The sequence below is a fragment of the Passer montanus genome, unplaced genomic scaffold (assembly GCF_014805655.1).
Source record: "Passer montanus isolate IOZ18808 unplaced genomic scaffold, ASM1480565v1 scaffold18, whole genome shotgun sequence".
In the NCBI taxonomy this organism is placed as follows: domain Eukaryota; kingdom Metazoa; phylum Chordata; class Aves; order Passeriformes; family Passeridae; genus Passer; species Passer montanus.
This window is the reverse complement of record NW_024365381.1, coordinates 19,116,500-19,141,321: the sequence shown is the minus strand read 5'-3', so window position 1 is coordinate 19,141,321 and position 24,822 is coordinate 19,116,500. Positions and strand designations below refer to the sequence as shown.

The following is a 24,822-nucleotide window of genomic DNA, read 5'->3' as shown; positions in this document are numbered from 1 at the left end:
CTTTTCATTGTTAAGTGCTTAGAATAGTCATTAAAAATAACCAATAGAACCACACAATTATTAAATTAATACTGACTTGCAGTTGTGCTTTAAAAAATAAACACAACATTTGATATGAGAGCTCAAAAAGGAAATATGGTTTGCAACACGAAGTAACATAAGTTTGGCATGAAGAAAGCTTATTGAACCTCTGACAGCTGAGGCATGATGTGATTAAAGGTGTTTCTGGTCCATCTTCAGACACAGAAATTTTCAGTAACAATCCTTTTGTGACCTCAATGCAATTTCTTGCTATAGTTGAATGATACACGCATTCAAACAACCCTTTCACATAACTAATATAGATTCTCTCTTTTTTTGAGTCCAGATTTGATTCCAGGCTGTTCTTCAGAATAGAATACACAGGATAGAGTGATTTAAATTTTCAGAAAACACTCCTAATCACATAATTCTTTTGCATTCAGAATCAATGTGGGTCTCAAAGGTCACAGAATAAAGTTTTTTATAGTGAAATGGTGTTGATTAGTTTTGCTACTTGTGATTTACTAAATATTTTCCTCCCATAGATTCTAGCTGCTTATGTGATTGAAGTACCAACAGGAAAGGCTCAGTTTAAATAAATTTCCTCTTTTTTCCTTCATCCACATAATAAATTCCTGTATATCAATATGACTTAGATCTGCTTAACAACTTAGCTTCTACTAAAGAACTGTGCCTCATAAACACATTATTTTGCCTATTTTTACTCCTTTTTCACATCAAAATTCTAAAGCCAACTGTGAAGACTAGGATTAAAAGAAGTCTTTTGTCCCATTTAGTACTAATATGCACAGTTAATAGAAATTCTGCTGCATGTCCTAAGTTTCTCAACAAACTGATAAGCAATCAGACTTTTATGACCTCAAGGATTTCAATGGTAGCACCTTGAAATCTTCCAGTTCTTGAATCTTGTTTAACCTGAATATTCTAAATATTTCAAATACCATGGACACTGCTAAGGACCAAATACTTCGGAAAGGAATATGGCAGAAGTGCTCTATATTTTTTGGCTTTTTTTTTGGATTGTCCCTCTTTTTCCAAATGAATTGTTGAATCCAGTCATAAAAATAAGAGCCTACTGGTTAAATATGATTGGTTGCCAGTATTCTGTCTTTTTCCTGAAGCCCTCAGTATGCCTGCTCTACAGACTATCCTGATATATAGATCAGATTCACTTTGAACTTTAGCTTTTGATAATCCTCAGTTTTGACCAAACTAAAATGGGGGAAAAAATCAAAATAATTTGCTTGCACCAGTCACTAATGGCAGTTCCCACAGTAAATACTCTTAATGCAGTGTAAGAGTCCAAGGGACACAGTTCATATTTGCTCATGGGCAAAGCAGAATTTTCTTCCAAAATCCTTCAGTGCTGGAAAATATTATTCTTTTCTGCTGATGGTTCCTTTAAGAGAACAAATGAATTTTATTGCATTAAGCTTATTTCTAAACCAAAATGGAATATTAAGCCAAAGAAAGTACAAGAATAAGTGAAGCTCTGAAAAATCTTGCTTCTTGGCCTAGACCAATCATAATGATTTACTGCCTCTTACGTGTGAAAGAGAAAAACTGAAAGGTTCCAGCAAATTTCACTGGGCAGAAAGAAAGTACTTGCTTTTAGGTGGAATATTAAACCATCCTGATATGTTGTCAACTCTGTGAAGGTGCTGAAAAGAATACCATGAGAAAAAACTCATCTGATCTAAATTACTCTCAAATGCTGTTCTATGAAGCACAATTTTCTTCATTGCTTCTAAGTCTCTAAAAAGAATGAGACATTTTATCTAATGAGCAGTTATTAAATGAAAGATGCTCCAGTGATACTAATGATTTAAAGAAACATCTTGAGATCAGTGTTCAAGCTTTAAAACATTTTCACAATTTTCCCCTTATTGTAGATGGAAGATAATTAGGAAAAGGGCTTGTTAACACCTAGTGTTTGATAGCTCAGTTCACCCAGCAGCCCATAATGACAGCTCCCTTTGAGTTTTTATGGATGCCCATAATCTCACTAAGATTTACACACACTTAATTGACACTGTCATGGGAGAGAAGCAGCCTGCTACAGCATGAAAAGTGTATATTTGATGGGTAAATGCTCTACTAACAAAAACTGATTCAGTTAAATTCAACCCCAAAACTCTCCTAGGGCTGATGCTGTGTGCCCTGGAAAAGGAGACTTGCATGCATCATGGAGAAGCTACCATTTCCCCTCTGAGAAAGGGAACAAAAGTTTCCAAAGTGTGCTTGTGACTGGCACAGACTGAGCCTCTTTAACCACTTCTGTTGTCAGGCAGCTGCACTTAAAAACTTACAATGCACTGAATTGCCTCGTTTTCACATTTCCTTAAGTACATGTTTTGTTTTAAATACTACAAAGTAAAACCATTATTTGTTTATAGCTTGTATTTATTTAGGAAACTGACACAAGTTTTTTAGTAAAGGATTGTAATCTGTTTTTAAGACTAGTCCTTCCTCCATGCATCAGAAAGGAATAACAACACTTACAATCAAGTTTTAGTATCAGGTCTTTTTATGTAGAGATGTTTATTTTGTTGTGTTACTGTAAGACCACATTGTGTTTTATGTTATATAACATAGAGAATGTTTACACTAAAATCCAAACATCTCTACTTACAGTGGCTTTAGAAAACACTTGAAAAATGTCCAAACCTGAAACCACAGATGAGGCTTATACAAAAATGAAACAGGATGGCCATGCTAAACAGAATAATTATAAGGCAGATGATCTGGAATCTAACTATCACAAGCTGTCCCTCTAAAAATTCTAGTAAAGCTTCAGTTTTACCTTGTATAAAAGGAGTGCTATGGAAAATTAATTCAAATTTGGGATTACATTTCATTTGAGTGAAGTGAAAAATAGACAAGTCTTAACATTGTTTAGCTTTGCTTCAGTTCTTGGATATTATATTTTTCCCCTGTCTTCACTGTTCAATAAAGTTGCATCTTTCGCTACTGAATTCTCATTTTATTTCTTGTCCTCATTTTCCCCTAAGTCCTGGATGCCCTTGACTTTATCTTCAATTCCCTCTGATCACATTGTTTGCTGGGAGCAACACCTTTTATTCTGTTCATCTCACTATGGACTGGAGTTAAAAGCTGACCTTCACACTGCAACCCTCCTCAGCTCACTGCCCTCATGACAAGAGACAACAAGGTCTTGGTAATGCAAGTACTAAAAATATGAGAGAGAATTAGCAAGCAAGACTCCAGCAGTAAAAATTATTCAGGCAACTGGAGCTGCTTCTAAGTCTCTAGTACCTCAACCAAAATCTTTACAATGCCACCACTCCCCACTTTATCTGAATTTTTTTGGCTTAAAAAACTGGGGCTGTAATTTAAAGTAAAGTACCATTCAGGCCAAAATCATTGGGAAATTTAGAAGCAAACTAAGAGATAAGAGTTTAAGGGTGTGTGCAGGAGGTATAGCTAACATGGACCACAGTGACACTAATATGACTAAGAAAGACTAGAAGAAGTTATCTAATTGAATGCTCTGCCCCAGGATCAAGTAACATTTCAACCTCCCTTAGATTAGTATTTCAATCCTGTTTTGGATGACTGAGAAAATAAGTGCCTTACCCTCGATAATCTAACACAGAAGAACAATAGGGGCAAAACGAAAGAAAACTCAGACTAACAAAGGTGGAAGAAGGTTAATAAAACCTTTTCAAGCATCCAGAAGAGAAAAAAATATTGTCAAAAATGTGACTCAAGTCCTATTTTATACATGCACATTATGCTGAATCACTTCAGCCCTGTAGAAGTTGAGGCCATGGGCATGAAATAAAAGCAGTCTGCTTTAGTTCTTATTTGAGCTATGTTGGAAAACTGAACTAGTGTACAGTACAGAGAAAGCAGTTACCAGTTCAACCTCTGTAAAAATATGAAACAATTTGGGTGCCTACATTACTAGATGTTTGAAATGTTTTGTAAGGAATGTGTAAATTACTGTGTTTTTTCACTGATCAGACCCAAAATGAGCCCCATGTCAGGCAGCCAAGGCTGAAGTGTCTATTAAAAAAACCTGAAACTACATATTGATCTTTCTATTTTAAGCAAGGGAAAAAAAAAATCACTTTGCAAGAAGAAATCATAGATTGGAATAAAATACACTGCTATTATCCCCACATCCCACTTCTTTGATTCCCTTGTGAAAGGACAGGATGTGATTTATGTTGCCCAGTGGGAACAAGCAGAAATAATCAAATACCAAAAGCATTTTATTTGTATTGACACTTTAAATTCTATTAACTCTCACTTATTTAGAGGTTGTTTATCTGTTTTGTGCATTAGGCAAAGTCAGGACACAGAAACACTAATCTAATTTACATATTTGGGGTTAGGCATTGGAGCTACATGAGTGTAGCTATTTTGTTTCCAGGAGCAATGTGAGACTGAAAACAGCTCAGTTGCCTTTGCAGGGTGCATGATCTAAGGTAAAAAAACTTGTGGCTTTATACCTGCTTCTTGAAGGGTCAGTGGCTCACTACCACAACCCTGCAAAAAAGAGCAGCTCAGTTCCAGCAGACCTGAAGTCTCTGCCTTGGTGCAGCTGGATTGGCTCCATTAGAAACCTTCAGATGCTTCTGAATCTCATTTCCCTGTGCACATATTATTAGGGAGATAATATAGTGAGTTAAAATAGAGAGAACATGTGCAGTCCTTTTCCATTAACACAGTGCTACTGTAGGGAAGCCGCTCAGTCAGTAACAATAATGACAGTAACACCTGTAAGGCCCTTAGTCAAATGCCACTGATGAGGACTGGAAAGCTAACCACTAACAAATAACCAAATGGCAAAAAATCTATGGAAGTGGCAAGTTCTCTAGAGTGAGTCCCAGGAAATAATTAAAAGCATGAAAGAAGAAATTTGTTAAGAAGCACTTCCTATCAAGACTGCATATTAGACAGTGCTACAGTATCCTCAGGGAAATTCTTGAATTATTTAAAATTTTCCTTGAAAAAGCGGTGGGGGATATCACTTTATTACAGAATGGAATAAATGAGAGCAAACAGGCCTTTCCTGTTTCTAATTGCTACAAATAATGAAATCAATTCTTCTGTTTGCATCAGTTTAGAAAAAGGAAAAGAGATTTCTAGGATTCTGCAGCAACCCAATGAGTCTTCTCAAAAACAGACACTATTTACATAGTTGTGCCATGACCAAGAGCACCAGGTACTCAATAAGTAGCAAAGAGGCAAATTCATTGACCCAGAAAGACTTCCATGTTCAGTGAGTTGTAGAATATTTTCTATTTAAGTCACCAAAGACAAGGTAATTTGGAACTTTATCCTCAGTTTACTGATGGGAAAACCGGAGAGTGGTAAAAGCATTACCCAAGATCACAGAGAAAGGCATCTCTAAATACGAGGCTGGGATTCATGAACTTCTGACTCCTAGTTCCATGACTGGCCCCTTTCATTTCTGACCATCCTTTCACACAGTTGCTCTACTTCAGATTGTAGGATTGGACTTTAATGACCTCATGCTTTCCAGTGCCTTTAGTGAGCAGGGAAAAGGCTGATGTGGATGCATAAAGCCCTTCTGTCACTGCATGTCAGCATGTCAACCTGGGATTACAGCTGGCACTGTTTTTTCTGCAGGCAATGTGATCACAAAAACACAAAGTTGTTCAAGCCTGTGATCCCTCAGGACAGATGTTTGTTTGCTCATTCTTACTGTGCACACATGTGTGTTTATGAGAGAGAGACAGGGACAGAAGGAGAGTTAGGGAGAGAGAAAGATAGAGAAGAAATAAAACATAAAAACTCTGTTTGATCAGGAGAACTGAAATAGAACAAACCCAGGAGAGAAACGTAAATATATTAATATCTGGGAACTCACTGCACTGTGCTGTGCAGCAGGATTCTATTTAGCCTGAGTCTCCATCTGAGAAATATTTCTCCATCCTTCTCTGCACTATGTTGTACAGCTACATTTGATGTACCGTCAAATGGCTGAAGCAATAGCAATTGGTTGGATGGGGCTTTGAGAAATGTGTCCTAGTGGAAGGTGTTCCCACCTATGCCGGGGTTTGGAACTAGACGACCCTAAAGGTCCCTTCCAACCCAAATCCTTCTATGGTTCTAATTAATTTTATGCCAGCAAAGGAGAGATTTACCAGAAACCACTGTTGATAAGTTTATGCTTGGTACCTGGACATCATACAATCATGGAGCAATGGACACCAACAGATGAGAACAGCTCCAAATATCTCAGGATTCAGTCAGGATACACATGCCTGTGTTGAACAGCTCTATACTTTGGCATAGAATTGTTGGGAAGACCAGCTATCAGGATATACCTATATCTTTTAGCATGTAATTACTATGCATGGAAAATGGCTAGATGTCAAAGAAATACCTATATCTTTTAGCATGTAATTACTATGCATGGAAAATGGCTAGATGTCAAAGAAATACAGGGAAAACAACATGGATTGTATCTGTTTTGTGCCATAGTATTTCAGGCACTGGGACTCAAAGGTCTGTGGTAAGTAAATGAATGCAATGCCAATACTTAGCAATATTCCAGGGTTCTTAAATCAGATACCAGGGGAGAAGTATTAGGCATAAAGATGCATCAGAGCCCTATGGTTACTGTATCTTGGAATATTTAAGCGATCATTCTGACAAATAAGCAAATCTAGGACTGGGAAATCATAAAGCTCATCTCTTCATGAGTTTTAGTTTATGCCATACTACCATTGTCAAAGGTTAATACAATTTTTCCTAGGCATTCAATCTGTGTTGCAAGAATTTATCTTACAAAGAACCCTAGTCAATAGAACTAAGCTAAGAGGAAAGAATTGAGATTCAAGAATCAATACCATAAATTGAAAAATAATCAGAGAAATAGAGAAAAATTAGAGATGACACTAAACTACCTGGGTTTTGGTTTGTTATGGTTTAAATTTGGCTGAGCAATGGGGTCAAAATGCAGCAGAGTAACTTCTCCAGCTGCAGAAGAAGTGGGAGTATTTGCACACAATCATGTATGCCTAAATAAATTAATGAGGGGGAAAAAGGAACCATTTGCTTTCCAACTGAGAAATACAAATGCAATTACTGTAGATATGATACAAACACATACAGCTTATTTGACTTCATATTTCAGATGACAAACTAAATGCAGAAGTAGGGCAATTTTTTTTAGAAGGACATCTTTTGGGGCATATTTTTGTTGTTGCCATAGTGGGTTACTGTAATTCTCTGGAGCACCAGACACTTGACAGGTTTCAGACTCAATAAATTTGATTAGATGAACAATAAGGCTCTAGGAAGACAGAAGAGAATCCCAAATCCAGGACCATTGGAAAGAAGTGTCATTTTGACCATTAAAGCAAATTTTCTTCTAAAGTATTTGGCATTTGTCTGTGGATTTGACATATTGAACCTCTAGTCTGATGCAGGAAGATGTAAGAGTGTTGCTACACTAATTCAGCTAACAGCTGAATAGACAATACATATAATACATCCCTCTGTTTTTTTGGACAGCACCAAAATAACTTTTACTCAAACTGTCAGTACTTTCTGGTAATATTTCTTTATCTAGGCTATAAACAAGATAAATATTTTGGCTAAATTAAAAGTAGTGTTGCCTCTGTGGCATGTGTTTGCATATTAGAACAACCTTTTATGTGATTGGTATGTAGCAGTAATAAAGACTGCTACAGAAGCATATTTATTACACTTCTCTCCCTCAAGGACTATCAGAGGGATCTTGGGTGGGAATTAGATGGTCATGGCAACTTGCATGAAGATACTTTTCTGTGTTTACTTCCTTCGTTAGATAAACTCCTTCTTTCAACCCTGTTGTTGTTAAATCGTATTGTGCTGCTTGTTCTGCTTTGTTACGTTACATGTCTTCATAAAGACCCATGCATTTCCCTCTTTCTTGATACCAAGCTGACAAATTACAGTGTTTGATAGGCTGCCACTCACATGAGCTTGAGGTAGTTGAAATTAAAACTACAGCTCACCCAGACTGAATGCAGTGTGTTGCAAGAGTTCAGTTTTAAGAAACAAAACAAGAGCAATGGATACTGGAAGCTGCAATATAACAATTTTTTTTGTTTATTTGTTTGTTTTCTGTCTTTTCTCTCTTCTGTCCTCAAAACCAGAATTTGGAAGACAGAAAATTCTTACAACATTTTCATGATCCTCTTTGAGGATAGGGCAAATCAGAAATAAACCACAGCTTCAATTTTTCTGTGGAAAAGGTAAACACAAAGTATACGGCAGTTAAACTCTAGGTATAGTGGCAACATTTATGTAACTTTTATGTCATGTCGGATCCTATCCCATCATCCAGTATGGAAACACATGCATTAACATAAGGTTTCTTGCACAAATTCCTAAGTATGTTTGTTTGTTGATGACTTAATATATGGAGTTTTATATGCCATTGGATACAGGGGAACTAAACTTGAGTGTTCATATCATGTCGCCATATTTATCAGTTTTCCAATCCTATAAATATATTATAGATGCTATGGCCCTGCAGTGACAAGCTACAATCAACTCTTGATTTCATCAACTTGTCATGCTTTAATCATCCCTCTTGGCAGATCTTTCAACATATGTTGCAGTACTGCCTTCAAAATGTGCTTCTCCAATTCTGTTTTATTAACCCTGTCTTTTTATATGTTTTAGGCTCATTATGAAACACAGTAAATCTGTCAAAGGCACTTTATATGCTGTCTCGAATTCATGCTGATAGGAAGCATCTGAGAGCTCATTTAAGTCCCACAAAATGAGTACAATATGAAAAGTCAAAATCCACAACAAAATATGTGACAAGAACCCTGGTGATTGCATTCAGCCTATAGGGCTAATCAAAAACCAGTTCTCTTGTTTCTTACTCATTGCCCACTCAGAAGGACATTTGGATAGGAAAATATGAAGACCACAGTGGGATCTGGTAGCACCAAGAAAAACCCTTCAGCATGCAGATCAAGCAACACATTAATGATTCCAAGTCATACAGCACAAGATCCATTTTCATGAAGACAACTGGTTCAGCCAAACTTCTTACTATTACCTTGGTTTCAGAAGCAAGGTTTCAAAAGTGAAAAGGAGATTATAACAGCCTCAAGTCTGAGGGAAGGAAAAGATTGCTACAGGGATACAAGAAGGCAGAAAACAAAGTTTTTGGGGGGAGTTGAAGGGTGGAAAGAAGAGGAAATGACATGTCAAAGTCATTCTGCAAGACACAGAATGAATTTCAGGGAGGAGGACCCAGGCTCTGAAAAGCACAGAGAACTAGAAATTTCCTCTAAGGCTCTATTACTGAACATTTGTAAATCACTGAAATGGTGTAATATAAGCCATGTAGAGGTACTGTGCAGGGATAAGTACAAACTTAGAAAGAACTTGCTGCAATGAGTCAGACATCAGTTAGTTCTGCTTTTGAGTTTTCCTTGTTAATTTTACAATCAGCATTAGACTGCATTACCGAGCTCACAAGAACTAATAGTCACAACATTGCATATTATTTACAATATCAGTGCACATATGAGCTGAAGAAAGGATACATAGTCTTTTCCTAATTTCCCCAGTGATACTACTACTAGACCATCTAAATTTACCTTCTTTTTCTTGTCTAATGCATTATAAATTAGATAAAGCAAAGTTGGAAGAGGTAATATCCCATTGATAACAGTTAAAAACAGACAAGCTTTCAGAAACAGAAGACACATAAAAATTAATGAAGGAGAAGAATATAATGCCACTGATTAAAAAAAAACCTACCATGAAGAACTTGCATATCCTGAAAGGAGGCTGATTTTTTCAACTGTATTGGGTTGATTCATAAAAACTATTAACCTTCAGTAATTCTGCCTATAAAAGTGAAGACTAATACAGCTATCACACACTATTTCTCCACAATTAAAGCACTCTTATTTTCTAGGTTGGTCAGCAGGTACCAAAACAGAGCACAGATAAGTCAGCTCAGTCCCCTGCTTCAGTCTTGGGACATCTACTGTCTCCCCATGTCCAGCAATAAAGCCAGTGAGATGAACTCTAGCATGCACGAAGAATCTGGACACAATCTTGTGAGACCTTCTGTTTCCAGGACAAGATGGGGTAATATATAAAAATCAGCAGTCATGGGTGGGAGCTGCCCTGTATGCTTTACATCAAACAAATCCTTGCTAAATATTGTCTTTAACAACTACAACAACCACTGCATTATCTGAGGAAATTCCTCATCATAACAAGCTCTTGTGTGTTTTGTGTAATTCCTTTACAAATAACCTTGAGCCTTCTGTATGTCCTCCTAATATCTCAGGAGAGGATCTCATTTTCTCCTCCTCTCTTCCTCTCCTGCCTGCCTTCCCCAACCCCCCTCCTCAATTATCTCTTGCTGTCTTCTGGGTGGTTATGTTTAATCTCAGGATTAGGCAGAAGCCTGCAGTTTGCTTTGAACAGCTTATCAGCTTCCAAGAGACATTTACAGGGAGAGAAAGACTCCAGTTTTGATAGCAGTAATTGTATTTAGCTTGTAAGATACAAGGCTATTTATCTCACGGCTGGGAAATCACAGAAGGAGAGAAAGAAAATGTTGTCGATAAAAACTAAATAAAGACAAAGAGGAAGAGGAAGAGGAAGAGGAAGAGGAAGAGGAAGAGGAAGAGGGAGTCCTTTCAGTAGAGGGATGAGGTGGGAAATAGACCACATTGAACAGAAAGATTGTGCCAGTTGTGGAAGGAGACTGAAAGTAACAAGGGAAAGGTAATAAATGGCTGGAGTAGGACAATAAATGACCTGTTTTAAAGCAGACTATGAATTCTCATTCAATAGTCACAGTTGTGTAAAAGTCATTGAATTTTATTTGTAGAGATGGGTAGAACCATTTTTAGAGACACTGAGAACCAGCACTGCATTTAAAGATAGTTGGATCTGTGGATATCCACATCTCTGGAAATGAAATCTGCTTTTTTGTTTTTCACAATTTACAATAGTACCCATCATGGATTGGGGGTGCCATGCAACACTTACTACTTAAACCAACTTCAGGTTCCTCTTTTATAAAAGGCCCTTTCCATTTCACGTTAGCAGTATTCAGTCAGTATTCAATCTGCTCACACCAAAACAGCTTCATGCTTCATTTTTCCCACCTCACAATCCCTGTAAAATCTCTGATTCTGGCTTAAGTTCTCCTACTGTATGATTCCATTTTTAAAGTGTCTACAATAGGTTTGGGTGGGTATTTATTAAAAAAAAAAGGTTTGAAATATTTTCAATCTTAGGCTGCAACCAGTGTTCTAATTTGGTACAATCAAACAAGCATGCAAGCAGGGAAGGGTTAACATCATGTTACTGAGAAATATTTAGCACTTTGCAAAACTATCAAATAGGTAACAGCAATTTTAAAAAATGCCAGATTCCAATTATTCTGATATTTTTAATCACAGAATAATTTTCCTAAAGGAAGAATAAGATGGAGCCAAGCTTTCAATCTTATCAAGAGAAACACAAATACTTCAAGTTCTTTCCACCACCATAATTAATTCTCTACAGTTAAAACAGAATAAATGAAAAATACATCTATTTTTTCTATATTATGGAGATGCAGTATATAATTTCAGGTGTCCCAAAACATGTCTCAATATCGTGAAATTTTTTCAAATACGAGAGATCACAAAGTGAAAAAACAAATGAGAAAAACTGACTGTCATGAGATTTTCTTTCTATAGCCCTTGTTGCATCACCTTTCACTTAAACACAGAGCCATAACCTCTGCCTGACCTTCTCTATTTCTTTGTGAGCAAGTAGCTTTGACTAGACTAGAATATTTGAAAAGTAGCTACAACAATTATCTAGCTCAATCAGGGCAGGCCAAAAGTCAAAGCATGTTCTTAAGAGCAGTGTCCAAATGCCCCTTAAACACTTATGGGCATGAGGCTTGCTGACAACCTCTCCGGAAAAATGGTTCTGTTTGACCAATCTGTCAGGAAAGTAATGCTTCCTAAGATCTATTGTGAACCTCCTCTAGTGCAGCTTTGAAACATTCCTACGTGTCCCATCACTAAGTACCATGGAAAAATAGCTCAGCACCTGGCTCTGCTTCCCCTCCTCAGAAAGCTGCAAAAGCAATGTCACCCCCAGCCTGCTTTGCTCCAAACTCTACGACCCCGAAGTCCTCAGCTCCTCTCCATAGGACATGCCTTCCAGCCCTTGTTGCTGTCCTCTGGACATTTTTATGGATGTTCACATCCTTCTAAAATTGTGGGGCACTACCATGAGGTCTCACTATGGTGAGATCACACCAATGCTGAATAGAGCAGGACAACCACTTCTTTTGACTGGCTGTCTGTTCTGGCTTTTATGCTCCCCAGGACATGGTTTGTGCTTTCACTGTCAGGGTCCACATATGACTTACACTGAGCTGCTGCCCACCAGAACCCCAGATCTCTTCCTTCAGGGCTGATTTCTAGCCACTCCTCTTCTAATTCCTAATAATACCTGGTGTTACTCTGCCTCAGGTGCAGAATCCAGAATTTGTTCTCATTTAATTTTATCCCATTAATAATTTTCCATTGCTCCCATCCAGCTAGAATGCCCTGCAAGGCTTCTTGTCCCTTGAGGGGGTCAAAAGAACCTCCCGATTTAGTATCATTAGCAAACTTCCTACATCCACTACCTTCTCTTCATCCATGAGATAGGTGACCTTTTTCCACAGAAGAAGGAGTATATTGAACAGAACTGTCCATAGAACTGAACCCTGAGGAACAGCTCTGGTGACCACTTGCCAGGCAGATGCAGCCCCATCCACCACAGCCCTTTGAGCTCTGCAGTTCAGCCAGTTCCTAACCCAGTGCACTGTGCACAGCTCATCCCACAGCTGGGCAACTTGTCTGGAATGGTACTGTGAGGGATGGTATCAAAAGCATTACTAAAATCCAGGAAAAACTACATCCACTGCCTTCCCTTCATCCATAAGGCTGGTGACCTTACAATAGAAAGACATAAAATTAGTTACATGGAACATTCCCCTTGTGAACACATGTTGAGTGTCCTTTATGACTGTATTATTCTTTAGATATCTTTCAATAGCATACAGTATAATCTTCATAATTTTTCCAGGACCTGAGTTTAGACTAACAGGTCTGTAGCTCCCTGTACCTTTTCTCACACCCTTCTTATAGCATGGAATAGCAGTGGCTAGGTTCCAGTCAGCAAAGACCTCCCCAGACACCAAGACCCCTGTCAGATAATTGAGAGGAGTCCTGCTGCTAGCATCCTTCAGTATTCCTTCAGTTAGCTAGAAACATTATTGAAAAAAGCAAGTAAGAACTCAGCCAGTTTTTCTCCCTATCTTACATAAAGTGCATGGCACAAATCAAGCTACTTCAGATCTTTCCACCTAGCAAATGAAGAAATACATTTTAGCAAGGCAAAGTTGATGCCTTTCTCATTTTAGATAGTTAAGAGAATCTAAACCACTATCACTTTGACCTGTTTCTAGAAAACTTATTATTTTAGACAAAGACTTTGTCTCACATAGACTAACAAAGATGTAGTTCAAATTGGATTGCTTTCAAATGAAATTGAAAGAAGATATGCTCAACAGTTCAGGAACATTCAATCCTTGGAACTGGAACTACTCTGAAAGAAAATTCCAGAACAGATCTCAGGGTCTCAGAATCAGCTTTTTGTTTTATAGGTATGTACTTATTTGGCCAGAGCAGTCAGTTCTGCTGCCAAGAGCTAACTGTCCAGCTTTTCCAGAAATACAATTTCCTCTCAGAAATGTACTTCAGAGACCGAATGAAGTAGGGGCAGAGAGGATTAACTATTTCTTTTTCTTTTATCCACAGCAAAAAACCTGCAGAATAATGTAATTTAAAAGGGCAAAGACTACTGCAAGAAGACTGAGAGATAACTCAGCCCTCCAAGAATGATACAGCGGAAAAATATAAAATATGTACTCTATGGAGGAAATAATGAACCCTGATAGTAATCCAGTTGTTTAATACTGTCTTAATTCTTGTTTCTAAAATGCATTAAAAATTCCAGGCAACACTTGTTTTGCTGGATCATGTATTTCTTTAAATGACAGCTCCTTCCTACCTGTTGCCTTCTTTTCTTTAATCCTCTCCTTTTAAACATTACTTCAAAATGATTGTATTTTTTTATCATGGATACTCTAACTTTACAGCTTCTCTTCACCTAGGTTTTTCTTTTTTTCCTACTGCAGAAAATGTAGTTGGTGCCTGGATGAATGAACAGGAATATCAGGCTTGTTTTGACACACACTACAAATCTGGCATCCTTGCAAGGAAAGACAGTGAGCTGAGTAAAAAGAACCCATCCTGCTTAAGAAATAATGAAAACTTAAGGATGGAGGTATCCCAGTTCTGTGTAAAAACTGAAGATTTATTTCTAATTATTCTGAAAATTTATGCAAGCTGTCTCAAAAAAAATTATGTAAGCTGTTTTCTGGGAGATACTTAAAAGCATAAAAGCATGAGAGACAACAGAAGGGAGGAAGTCATAGAAAACTGTACTTTGGACAGCAAAAATTTTATACCCTAACTGAGAAAAATTATATCACATTGTGATAACCAACTTAATGAATCAAGCATGAAGAAATTGGCTATCAGTACAGCCTGTGGAAAAAGCCCATCTCTTACTGTGTTCTTGAGAGAGAGGAGAAAGGGCAAAACTAATGCAAATAAATCACAAACAGCTCAATGGTTTTGGCTGAACCACAACAGCTGAATTGCAGACAGCAGCCTTTGTGCTAATGCTACTTTTATGACATCTCCCAGTTCTCAGGAGCTTTGTCTCAGATACTTACACTGGGCCACTGTTCTGTCTTTCTGACCAGTAACAGAAACTCTGGTACTTTGAAATGGTACTAAAGATGAGTGATCATGCCTAATAATTTGGATTATTTCAGTCACAAAGCCAACTTTAACTCCAAGTTAATTCCCTCCTTTACCATTTTTCTGTAACCCTTTTCCTTACAAGAAAGTGTAAAGCCCATGTTGCAGGTGACTTGAATGCAATTGGATGCTAAAAACCCAAAATGTCAGTGCCTGAGTTGTAAGTTTGATGTCATTCTATTTTCCTTGTCTTTATTTGAAGTTGTAAAAATATAGCTTTGGAGCCTTTTGGTCTCATTGGGCTAGTTTCAGTTAATTTCAATTTAACTAAAGACTGTATTTTAAGAAAAGCCAATATTCTCTCACTTTGCTGGTTTAATAGATATCCAACTTTTATTTGTACTTTTCATTGAGCAAGTAATTATGAGTCTAATGTATAATCCTTCCACAAGTAATAAAACTCAGAGAGGAGCATGGAAATGCCATTCAGAATGCAGCCCTGACTGAAGATTGCACAATGTGATGACAAAGAAGAAATATTAGATAATTTATAAAATTTGTAAACATTAGGGCATAGCACTGTGTGGAAAACCAAGTACACCTGAAATTGTTCAGTTTGCAGACATCGCTGTGGGCCCAAGCAAGGTCTACAAATCCAACAATTTTTAAACACTACAAATAACTGTCTTTCCAGAATTGACATGATGCTCTGCGAAACATAGGAGATTACTCAGCTACTATCACTCAAATTTGATATGAATTTAAATTTTCAGCAGGTTCCAGTTGAAACACACTGGATTAGCCTGGGTCCATCAACCACAAAGCCTTTACAGAACTGAATCTCGGCTGAGCACAGATTTGGTCTTGCAGTCAGATCAAAACACAACAGTGCAAGTTTGGTTTGTGAAAGACAACAAGTAATTCATTTTAAAAGCTCCTGTTCAGTCTTTTATTTAAACCATTGACTGCAGAGAAAATGGGACTAATAAGTATTGGTTTCCTGTAATAATTGGTTCATTGAATCTTTTCTGAATTCTGGGCATTCATAATGCCACTCTATTATATGGAGATTCTGGTATTTAACATGATTTGACATCAAGCCACAGCCCTTTCCTATGGGAAGGCTGGAACATTGCCCTACTCCCTTGGGTTTTATTTTGTTTGTTTGTTGGTTTGCTTGGGTTTTCCCCACAGCAGTGTAATATCTTCTGTGGTTTTTTTGTTTGTTTGTTTTGTTTTTGTGTGTGTGTGCGTTTTTGTGTTTGTTTGGTTTTGTTTTAGTTTTTTTTTTGTTTGTTTTTGGTGGTTTTTGTTTTTATTATTTTGCTAAAATATAGGTTTGAAAGAAGTAGGAAACAAGTAAGGGAGAAACCTGCACACACGAAGTATGGTCCCATAAGCCTTATTTTCACAGGGACAGGCTGAAAAATTCATCATCTACTAACAGACAAAAACTGAAATACGTGCACAGAAAGGAAAAGGTGTCTGGAAGATAAAGATGCCCTTTTTTCTTAGGGTACAACTGCACACACTCAATACTAGCCCAGAATATAAGATTAATGCTGATATCAAAAAACATACATCTTCTAATGAAAACATAGAAATATCTTTAGCCAAGGCAGAAGCCCAGTGTACTAAGGTAGTCTCTGAGTGTGATTTATTTTCCCTTAAAAAATAAAAATCTCTAAAGCATTGAGCTGAATATTTTGTTTCTTTACACCAGAGACTTACTACAGCAAGCAATATATGAAGAAAATTTATTCATAGGGTTTGTAGTGACTGTAATTGGCTGCCAACTGGATTGGAGGTATTTTACAAAATAATTGATGAAAGGAGCAGAAGAAAGGTCCAACAGACGATCTTTCCTCTTAAACCAATGGATAGCAGAGCTACAACCTAACACAGCATATCCGTCATGGCATTCTTCAAAAAGAAATTTTTCAAATAAGGTTAAGAAATAAGGTTAAAAATTGAAATGTATCCTTTTGCATACACCTCACAAAACATTGACAAAGGGACATATGTGGTAGAGAGCAATATAGCACAGATGACTCACATTTAAAAACCTTCCTGTGTGCTTTCTGAGGGAGTAGAAAAGATGAAGTCATTCCCTTGGAGTAATTTATTAGTATAATGTCACATAAATTAGACTATAACCTCAAGTTAGGATATTTCCTATAATTTAAGTTTCTTTTGAACAATTCCTACACCACTAGCAAGAAATCTTCCTTCTCTCCTGAGTTACTACTGTACAACGTAAAAATAAAGAACTGAATGTTTTTTAGACTCAATATTGAAAACCAACAAGATCATGGCTTGACCTTAGGCAACATATATGAATAAGAGGAATGTGGTTAACACTAGAGTTCTTTCCTTGTGTTCATTCTTGCTTTTATAACTATACACATCATCACACTCAGCTATCTAATGCACTGTCAGCAGCACACAGAGCAATCTGTTTTTCATTTGGAGTAAGTTTGATCTTTTAGCATGGTGACAAAGTATCATGACATTGTGATTTGCCAATGGTGGGATAAAACATGTGACAGTGTATCAAGAGCTAGTTTTCACTATTTCTGGTCGATTTAGGGTGATAATTTCCAAAGCTACTGAATTTTTCCACTGCATTTTGACAGCAAGTCAACTAGGAGTTGTCAGTTTTGGTTAGATGCTGTGTTAACCTGTGTATCTGCAAACCTAAGAGAGAAAGTGAAATTCAGACGATAAAATATTATGAGGCAAGCACAAGATCTGCTCAAATACTTGCTTAATCTTCCATGTTCCTTACATTTCTATTCTATATTTATGTAGACAGTATCTGGGGTGTGGCTAGAGTCACCTCTCCTTTTCATAAAGTCTGTTCAAAACTTTTCTACCCTAAATATTTAGAAAATATCACAAGTAGCAAAACCAAGTTTATTATTGAATGGCTTTGTAAGTCTGTATAGAACCAGGATTCACTTAGAGACCTCTGAAACAGCATGATGTATGGACATCATACCACACAGTTGGCATGCTTATTCTTCCCATGTAAAGGACCATTAGCTTGTTTTCCCAGAGATATAATATGCATCACCAGGCTCGTGAATTTATTGTCGAGATGAAGCAACAAATATTTATATAACAACCAGTTGTTATTAAACGTTTAAGTTTTTTAGGATACACTTAAAGAGAAAAACAAAAAGAAAAATATATGTACCTGTGGGGTAGTGTTCATTCACTGGCCAGCTGTCAACCTGCAGTGTTGCATTGCCACCATTCCTGGTAAAGCGTACTACATGGTATTTGCCATCATTTACAGGTGTGCTTTCCTCCTTAATAGAGATGTCCACTGTGCCGATGTTGAAGACTACACCAATCTTGCCTTGCTCCTGAAAAAAGAAAAGAAATGCTTTAAAATTGCTGCCACTTAGGAGAATGTTCTTGGCCTCTAAGTCTCTAGTGGGTAGTTGTGCCAGTAGATGGCACTGGAGAATACACAGGAGTGTCATTTTGAGCTTTGTCAGGACACATTTCATTGGTTCTGCCTCAGTGCAAACACTTTCTTTCACACTGTTCTTTACAGCATTCACCTGAAGACAGTGACTCATTTGTTCCCATAAAACATCACAGAAGACAGGTGAGAAAACCAGGCAACAGAAATCAGGAGTTGTGGATAAAGAGTTATTTGAGCAACATCTCTACTGATTATTACTAGTCACTTGTTATATAAAATGCAGCCACAGACAGGCTGTTATCTCAACACCTGTTTTGTTCTGTTATTCTTCTTGGGAAGCATAACAGAGTCCTCACTCCCCAAAAAATAATTGTGGGATCCAGAAGGAAGAATGCAGTTAGAAGCTGAATGGAACTCAAAGGGAGCAGAAGTGTCATTAGCTGACTTTGAAATCTGGAGGGAAGCTACCTAAGAAACAGCAGCTGCCCTTCTTATTTTTTTTCCATCACACACCAAGCAGTGCCTTACCAATAAAGCAGTGTTTTCCCAAAACTTTGCACCAGTCACTGACTGAAAGGAAAGAGCAGGCAAAACCTGTTATAGCAGCCACAACACTTCCTTCTGCATCCTCAGATGATTCCAAGTAATGGCCACATTTAATGACTTTAGGTTGCAAAATACACACCCAGAGTACACTCGGATTAGATATATGCATTTAATACTACTGATTTAAAAACAACAGAAATTCTCATTGCTGTACAATTAAGAGGAATGCATCTTGAAATACTCAGTAAGGACAGGCACAGTATCTGGTGAATTATGAATGCACATTAAGTGCACTGTACATATCCAAAACTGGTACAGACAGGCAAATTAAAATGTACCCTATAGGAAGTCAATACATTTGTTAGCTATCCATACTATAAAACTGAAATAAAACCAGAGAGTAGATGGCCATGTTCTATGCAAATATATCTTCCTTGAAAAAAACTGAGGTATAATAAAGAGTCACAGGAAAATTCTGTTCCATTTACTACCTTGCATATCTGCTTAGAGGGCAGAGGACCCTATTCTTAAGGGCTGTTACCCTAACTTTACTACATTCACGTTACCAAATCTCAGCAATAAGAAAGAAACTTCTCCTCTTGTACTTGATGGCCACCTTGGATTCCTCTCCTGGACAGGGCTGTTACCCTAACTTTACTACATACATTGCTAGCACATCTCAGCAATAAGAAAGAAACTTCTCCTCTTGTACTTGATGGCCACCTTGGATTCCTCTCCTGGATTTATTCCTTTCTCCTGGTATCAAAAAAATCTTTTTCTGAAAGTTTCACCATGTTTCAGTTTCTCAGAGAGGTCTTTCTGATTCCTGTTTAACCTTACATTTCAAAGCTTACTCATACCAAAGCACTCATCACAGATTACAAGGTATCTTCAATACCCTTCTTTCTTTTTTACATTTTCTTTCTAACACAAAGTTTCCTGTTGTCAGACTACAACATGGTTTTAGGAAAGGAAAGAAAACAGTCCTGTAGCTGAAGAGGTCATGAACAGTGGTTCAGCTACTTGAGTCTTAGCACTGAAATAGTATGCATTTTGGTTTTTCTCTCATTAAAACAGTAAATTAATTCCTTGTATCTTCAATACCCTTCTTTCTTTTTTACATTTTCTTTCTAACACGAAGTTTCCTGTTGTCAGACTACAACATGGTTTTAGGAAAGGAAAGAAAACAGTCCTGTAGCTGAAGAGGTCATGAACAGTGGTTCAGCTACTTGAGTCTTAGCACTGAAATAGTATGCATTTTGGTTTTTCTCTCATTAAAACAGTAAATTTTAGACAGTGCTAAATGTATGCTGGATAGAAAGTTTCATGTACATTCATAGTGTTATTTTGTGAAGAGACTTTTCTTCAAGATATCAATATCATCCTTTTATTTTCACTGGACTGTGAGGTAAGTGGATTGCTGTTCCCAGCACAGGCATGAAATCAGATGCCATTTGGAAACAACCAATGTTTCTTCTCTTATGCTAGCCCAAAAATAAGTGAAGTTTCACTTAACAAAGATTTATTTCAGATAAAAGCATTGCTGGCACAGCTTTACTACATCTTTGACACATGAAGTAAGTAATCTCCCAAAGCTGTTTTAGTGAATCTTTTGCTGGCAACCATATAATTATCTTTACCTGCATAGCAATTACCAAAGAACATGTGACTAATTTTCCCTTAAAGACTCAAATAATATATAGTGACCAGGTAACCTGGCTACTGATATTGTGGTTTTGCAAGATACTGCCTTACAATCAGCCTCCTGGATACATCTCATATTGCTTTTTAATTGCCACCAATGCACCAAGCTTCTTTGGCAAACTGTGGCTGCTCTACGAAGAGTCCACCTTGGTGAAGGTACAGCATGAACAGGTAAGATGAAGACCTGCACCTTTTCTAATGTAATAGATTAGAACCACCACCACAGAAGAGGAAGGGATTAAAAGGTATTCAGCAGAGCGAAAGCTGCATACCTTCAAGCCTACAGGCATAATGAGGCAAAGGTAAAAACTTGCAGGTGGGGAAAAGGATGGTGGGAAAGAGTCCACCTTGGTGAAGGTATAGAATGAACAGGTAAAATGAAGACGTGCACCTTTTCTAATGGCATAGATTAGAACCACCACAGAAGAGGAAGATATTAAAAGGTATTCAGCAGAGTGAAAGCTGCATACCTTCAAGCTTACAGGCTTAATGAGGCAAAGGTAAAAACTTGCAGGTGGGGAAAAGGATGGTGGGAAGCTCAATTAATCTCTGCAGAATGAGAAAATGTTTCTGATTTCTCCTCAGAGGAAAAGGAGATAGCACCTTTCACCATTTCTCTTCCCAGGGCTTGAAGGAAAAGACCTATTTAAAGAGCTAGTGATAAGAGGGCAAACTGGGAAAGAGATAAGATTCTGGAAGCAGAGGACTGTAAAACACCAGTGGCCTTTAGTCTGATGGAGAGAAGGGGGAAATGAGCAAAATGGTGCCTTCCCCATCTCAAGAGGCATCCCCTCCCAGAGCCAGAGAAGACAGCCCTCCTAAAAGCAGTATAACACTTTGTTGCAATGAAGAAGTGCAAAAATTTGTCTAAAAAAAAAATCATGGTTTTGTGGAGTCTATTCCAGCTCTCTTCAGATCGCTCCTGGGAAGAGCTCCCTGTGACTCTTTAACTCGACTTTTGCAGAATCACAACTTATGAGACTCTTATTTGGACTGAGTAGGAACTTGTCATGAAAATGGTTTTGTTCCAATTACCAGGATAAAACACAACACAATATGTCAAAGGTAGTACTGAAGCCAAACTGCACACACAGACCCCAAGATACAGTTTATTTATGATATTTTAAATCTCCAGGGCACCAGACACTATGAAATATAATTAACAATTAGTTTATGCATTCCTGGCAGAAGAAAAAAAAATAAAGCAAAACAGAAAGAAAATCCTACAGCAAAGAAGAGTGACCATGGACACAAGGGGCAAATCCACAATTTATTTTCAACATATCTTCAATTCCAGTTTCTTGCACTACAATACTTCATTAAAAACAGCTTTTACCAAGACCTACCTTCCTTGTAAACCTGAAAGACAAGCTTTACCATTAGGGTTTAACACTTCTTCATGGACATAGCCTTTCGTTCCTGTCCCTACACATTCAGCTGGTGGATTTTCTTTCCACATAACCAAACAAAGGTATTAACCAGGCCAGTAAATATGTGACAAAGAAAGGTTTATATTTAAGCCACTACCTATAACATATTTTGTAGATAAAAGGAAAAAAAATCATAACTATGCAGCAAGGGAAAAGGTGAATACAGAGCCACACAGAGCCAACAACTTAGGTTGCCCAAAAGGCTTCAAGAGAAGTTTAACAGAGAGTACAATTTTTTTCCTCTCTACATCGGTATTCACTGGGTGCCCCAAAAACTTTCCATGAAAAGGCAACCATTAATTAATGTCTTTGAAACCTCCAAGTGACATCAAGTGGTGGCACTGTGTCTTGGAAAACTGAGAACCATTTTATTTATAAATAATGAAGTGAACTCAGCATTCAATCTATCTTACTTTTTCTCTTCTTTCTTTAAGGCTACTGTGCCAAAAGTGATTTTTAAAGTTTTTTCAAGAATTTGTCTTGTGCTGATTTGTCCCATAAAATTGCTGCCCTCAAAAGCCACATTACCACTTCATTCCTTACAGTACTTCTGGAGATAAGCTTCTGCCATTATGTCTCTAAGAATTTAGAAATATAATTATGATCACATAATGGAATGGTTGTAGATAGGTTAAAAGAATAAAAAAGCACAAAGTCCTGGAAAAAAAAATGTACAAGGCTTCTCCTTGACCTGTCTACTCTACACAGACTCCTGGCAACAGTTTATTATATGCACAATTACCAAATATTTTCAACACCATTAAATGACACAAGAGCTAAACTACAGCCTGGATCAATTTATTGCTTGCCCTGAAGCATTGGTTCACTTTGGGCAACCTTTTCTTTTACCTTTCTGTAAACCAGATTCTTTATCTGTGACAGAGGAGCTATAGACACCTATCTTTCCAAGCTCTACAAGCCCTGAAAATCCAGATATATTTTACTTAAACACTGATTATATACTGCCAATCCAAACATTTCAGCCCTGACAGCAACTACAATCTGAGAAGAGCAGGTCCTAAGCTTTCCTCAGATTCTACATTCAACTCCTTCAAAATCTGTTCCTTCAAAACAGGTCTGAGGTCTTACATTTTAGCAGGTGTGTTTTAACTTTTGTTTCCCTTCATTCAAAGAGAAGCAGAGCCTGTCCTGTGTGCAAATTGTCAGGCCTTTGCTTTCTCCATGCCATGCCTTTGCATTTTCAAGGCATCTGTCTTTGTGTAGCAGACCAGGTATGAAGAAAGTAAAATGGGGTTGGCAGTGATTTTGTAAGATGAGCAGTTCAAGCTCAAGCAGTTCAAGTGTGTTAGAGGATACACATACATGAACAGCCACATGCAGTCTGTGCTCTGAAAAGGGCTTTACTCTTAGGTTTTCTTTTTCTAAATCTAAAATTTAAATTGTCCACACTAAAAGTATATATTTTTAAACTGTGTTCAGCAAGCATTTCTTTTCAAAAACCAAGAGAGAAAACTCCAGGCATTAGGACAGATCCTACTCTCAGCTGCATCAACGTGAATCAATAGCAATTCTGTTGAAGAAACTCAATTCCTACTGATGGAAGTGAAGCAGAGTTTATCCCAGTATCTTCTTGTGTTGCTTTGCATATTTTTCTGAAGCAAAATGTAAAATTAAAGGAAGCATTTATAAAACATACCTGAAATCTGACTACAATCCCAGACTGTGTTTTCTTGCACTCATTTTATTGCATAATATTTAAATAGTGACTGTTGCACGTCCTGCCTCCTCCTCCCACCCTGGCTGGTTCCAGCATGGCTAGACATCAGCCCAAACCTGGCAGACAATACTCCTGGTTACTCCGTCCTGCAGATCACTGCTCATTTTGCTGCTCTCATTTGAAATTGATACAAGCTCTTTTAGTAATACAAGCCATTTCACACTGTAGGAAGGTTTACTAAACTCTCCCTCCCCCCACCCTAACAGAAACACTTCAAATACCCTCTGAAGTCGGAAAAATGGTTTTGTTTTGTTATAACCTGAGAACTGCTCTTCCTGGAATGGGTTGTTTCTGCTTAGGCTTCTCACACTTGCAGTCTATGTTTTTAAAAAGAGATTGAACATTTATTTCTTCCTCTTTGTTTTCACTTCTTTAAGACTTTCTTTGCTTGATTTCCTTTGGGGTTTTGTTTGGCTGGTTGTTTTTTTATTTTTGCTCTGCCTCAAACTTGATTCTGAATGTTAGTCCCTCTGAAGGATTGCTCACTCTCTGTGGTTTAGGGGGGCTTTGCAGAACAGTGCTAAATGCTGCGAGTTATCCAGGAGAACCGAAGGTATAGATGCATATTCCACAGAGGACACTCATTTATTACTACAAATACAAATCACTTGATGTGAACTTTCACTGTAAACAGAAACTCAGAAAGTTCTTGCTGATTAGAAAGGTAGTAAAAACCAGCATTGTCCTTAGAGGGCCTTCTAGGCTGCAGCTAGAGCTGAATGCATGGCTGGACAGATCTTTCTGGTACATATCTATCAATGGATTTTAGAAAGGGAAACTTTTATTAGAACCTGTACTCAGCACAGAGTATAAGGCAGTTAGTTCTACTCTTCTCTGGCTGGCAATATTCAGCACTGTTTATAATATCATTGAGAGGTTAAGTCTGAAATCAGGATTCAATATGTAAAAAACTGTAGGCCTGGGTAAAGGGAGAGTTTACTGAATGAAGTCTTCCTTTATCCAAACAGTGACAGCAGGGGAAGAACACTCTAGAATCAGTATTGCCACACCGGCAAATATGATAACCAACAAAACCAGCAAATGCTCTGAGAGAAATGACAGGCACTGAAA

General features: G+C 37.6%; 1 protein-coding gene across 18 annotated transcripts in view; it reads right to left on the bottom strand.

Moving 5' to 3' along the window:
* NRXN3 (neurexin 3) overlaps window positions 1–24,822 on the bottom strand; it is a 920,037-nt gene that overhangs the window by 117,404 nt on the left and 777,811 nt on the right. For all 18 annotated transcript variants that reach the window (XM_039705065.1, XM_039705064.1, XM_039705053.1 and 15 more), the window contains one exon: window positions 18,097–18,268. In XM_039705065.1, coding sequence (XP_039560999.1) covers window positions 18,097–18,268 — 172 coding nt within the window. The remainder of the gene's footprint in view (window positions 1–18,096; window positions 18,269–24,822) is intronic.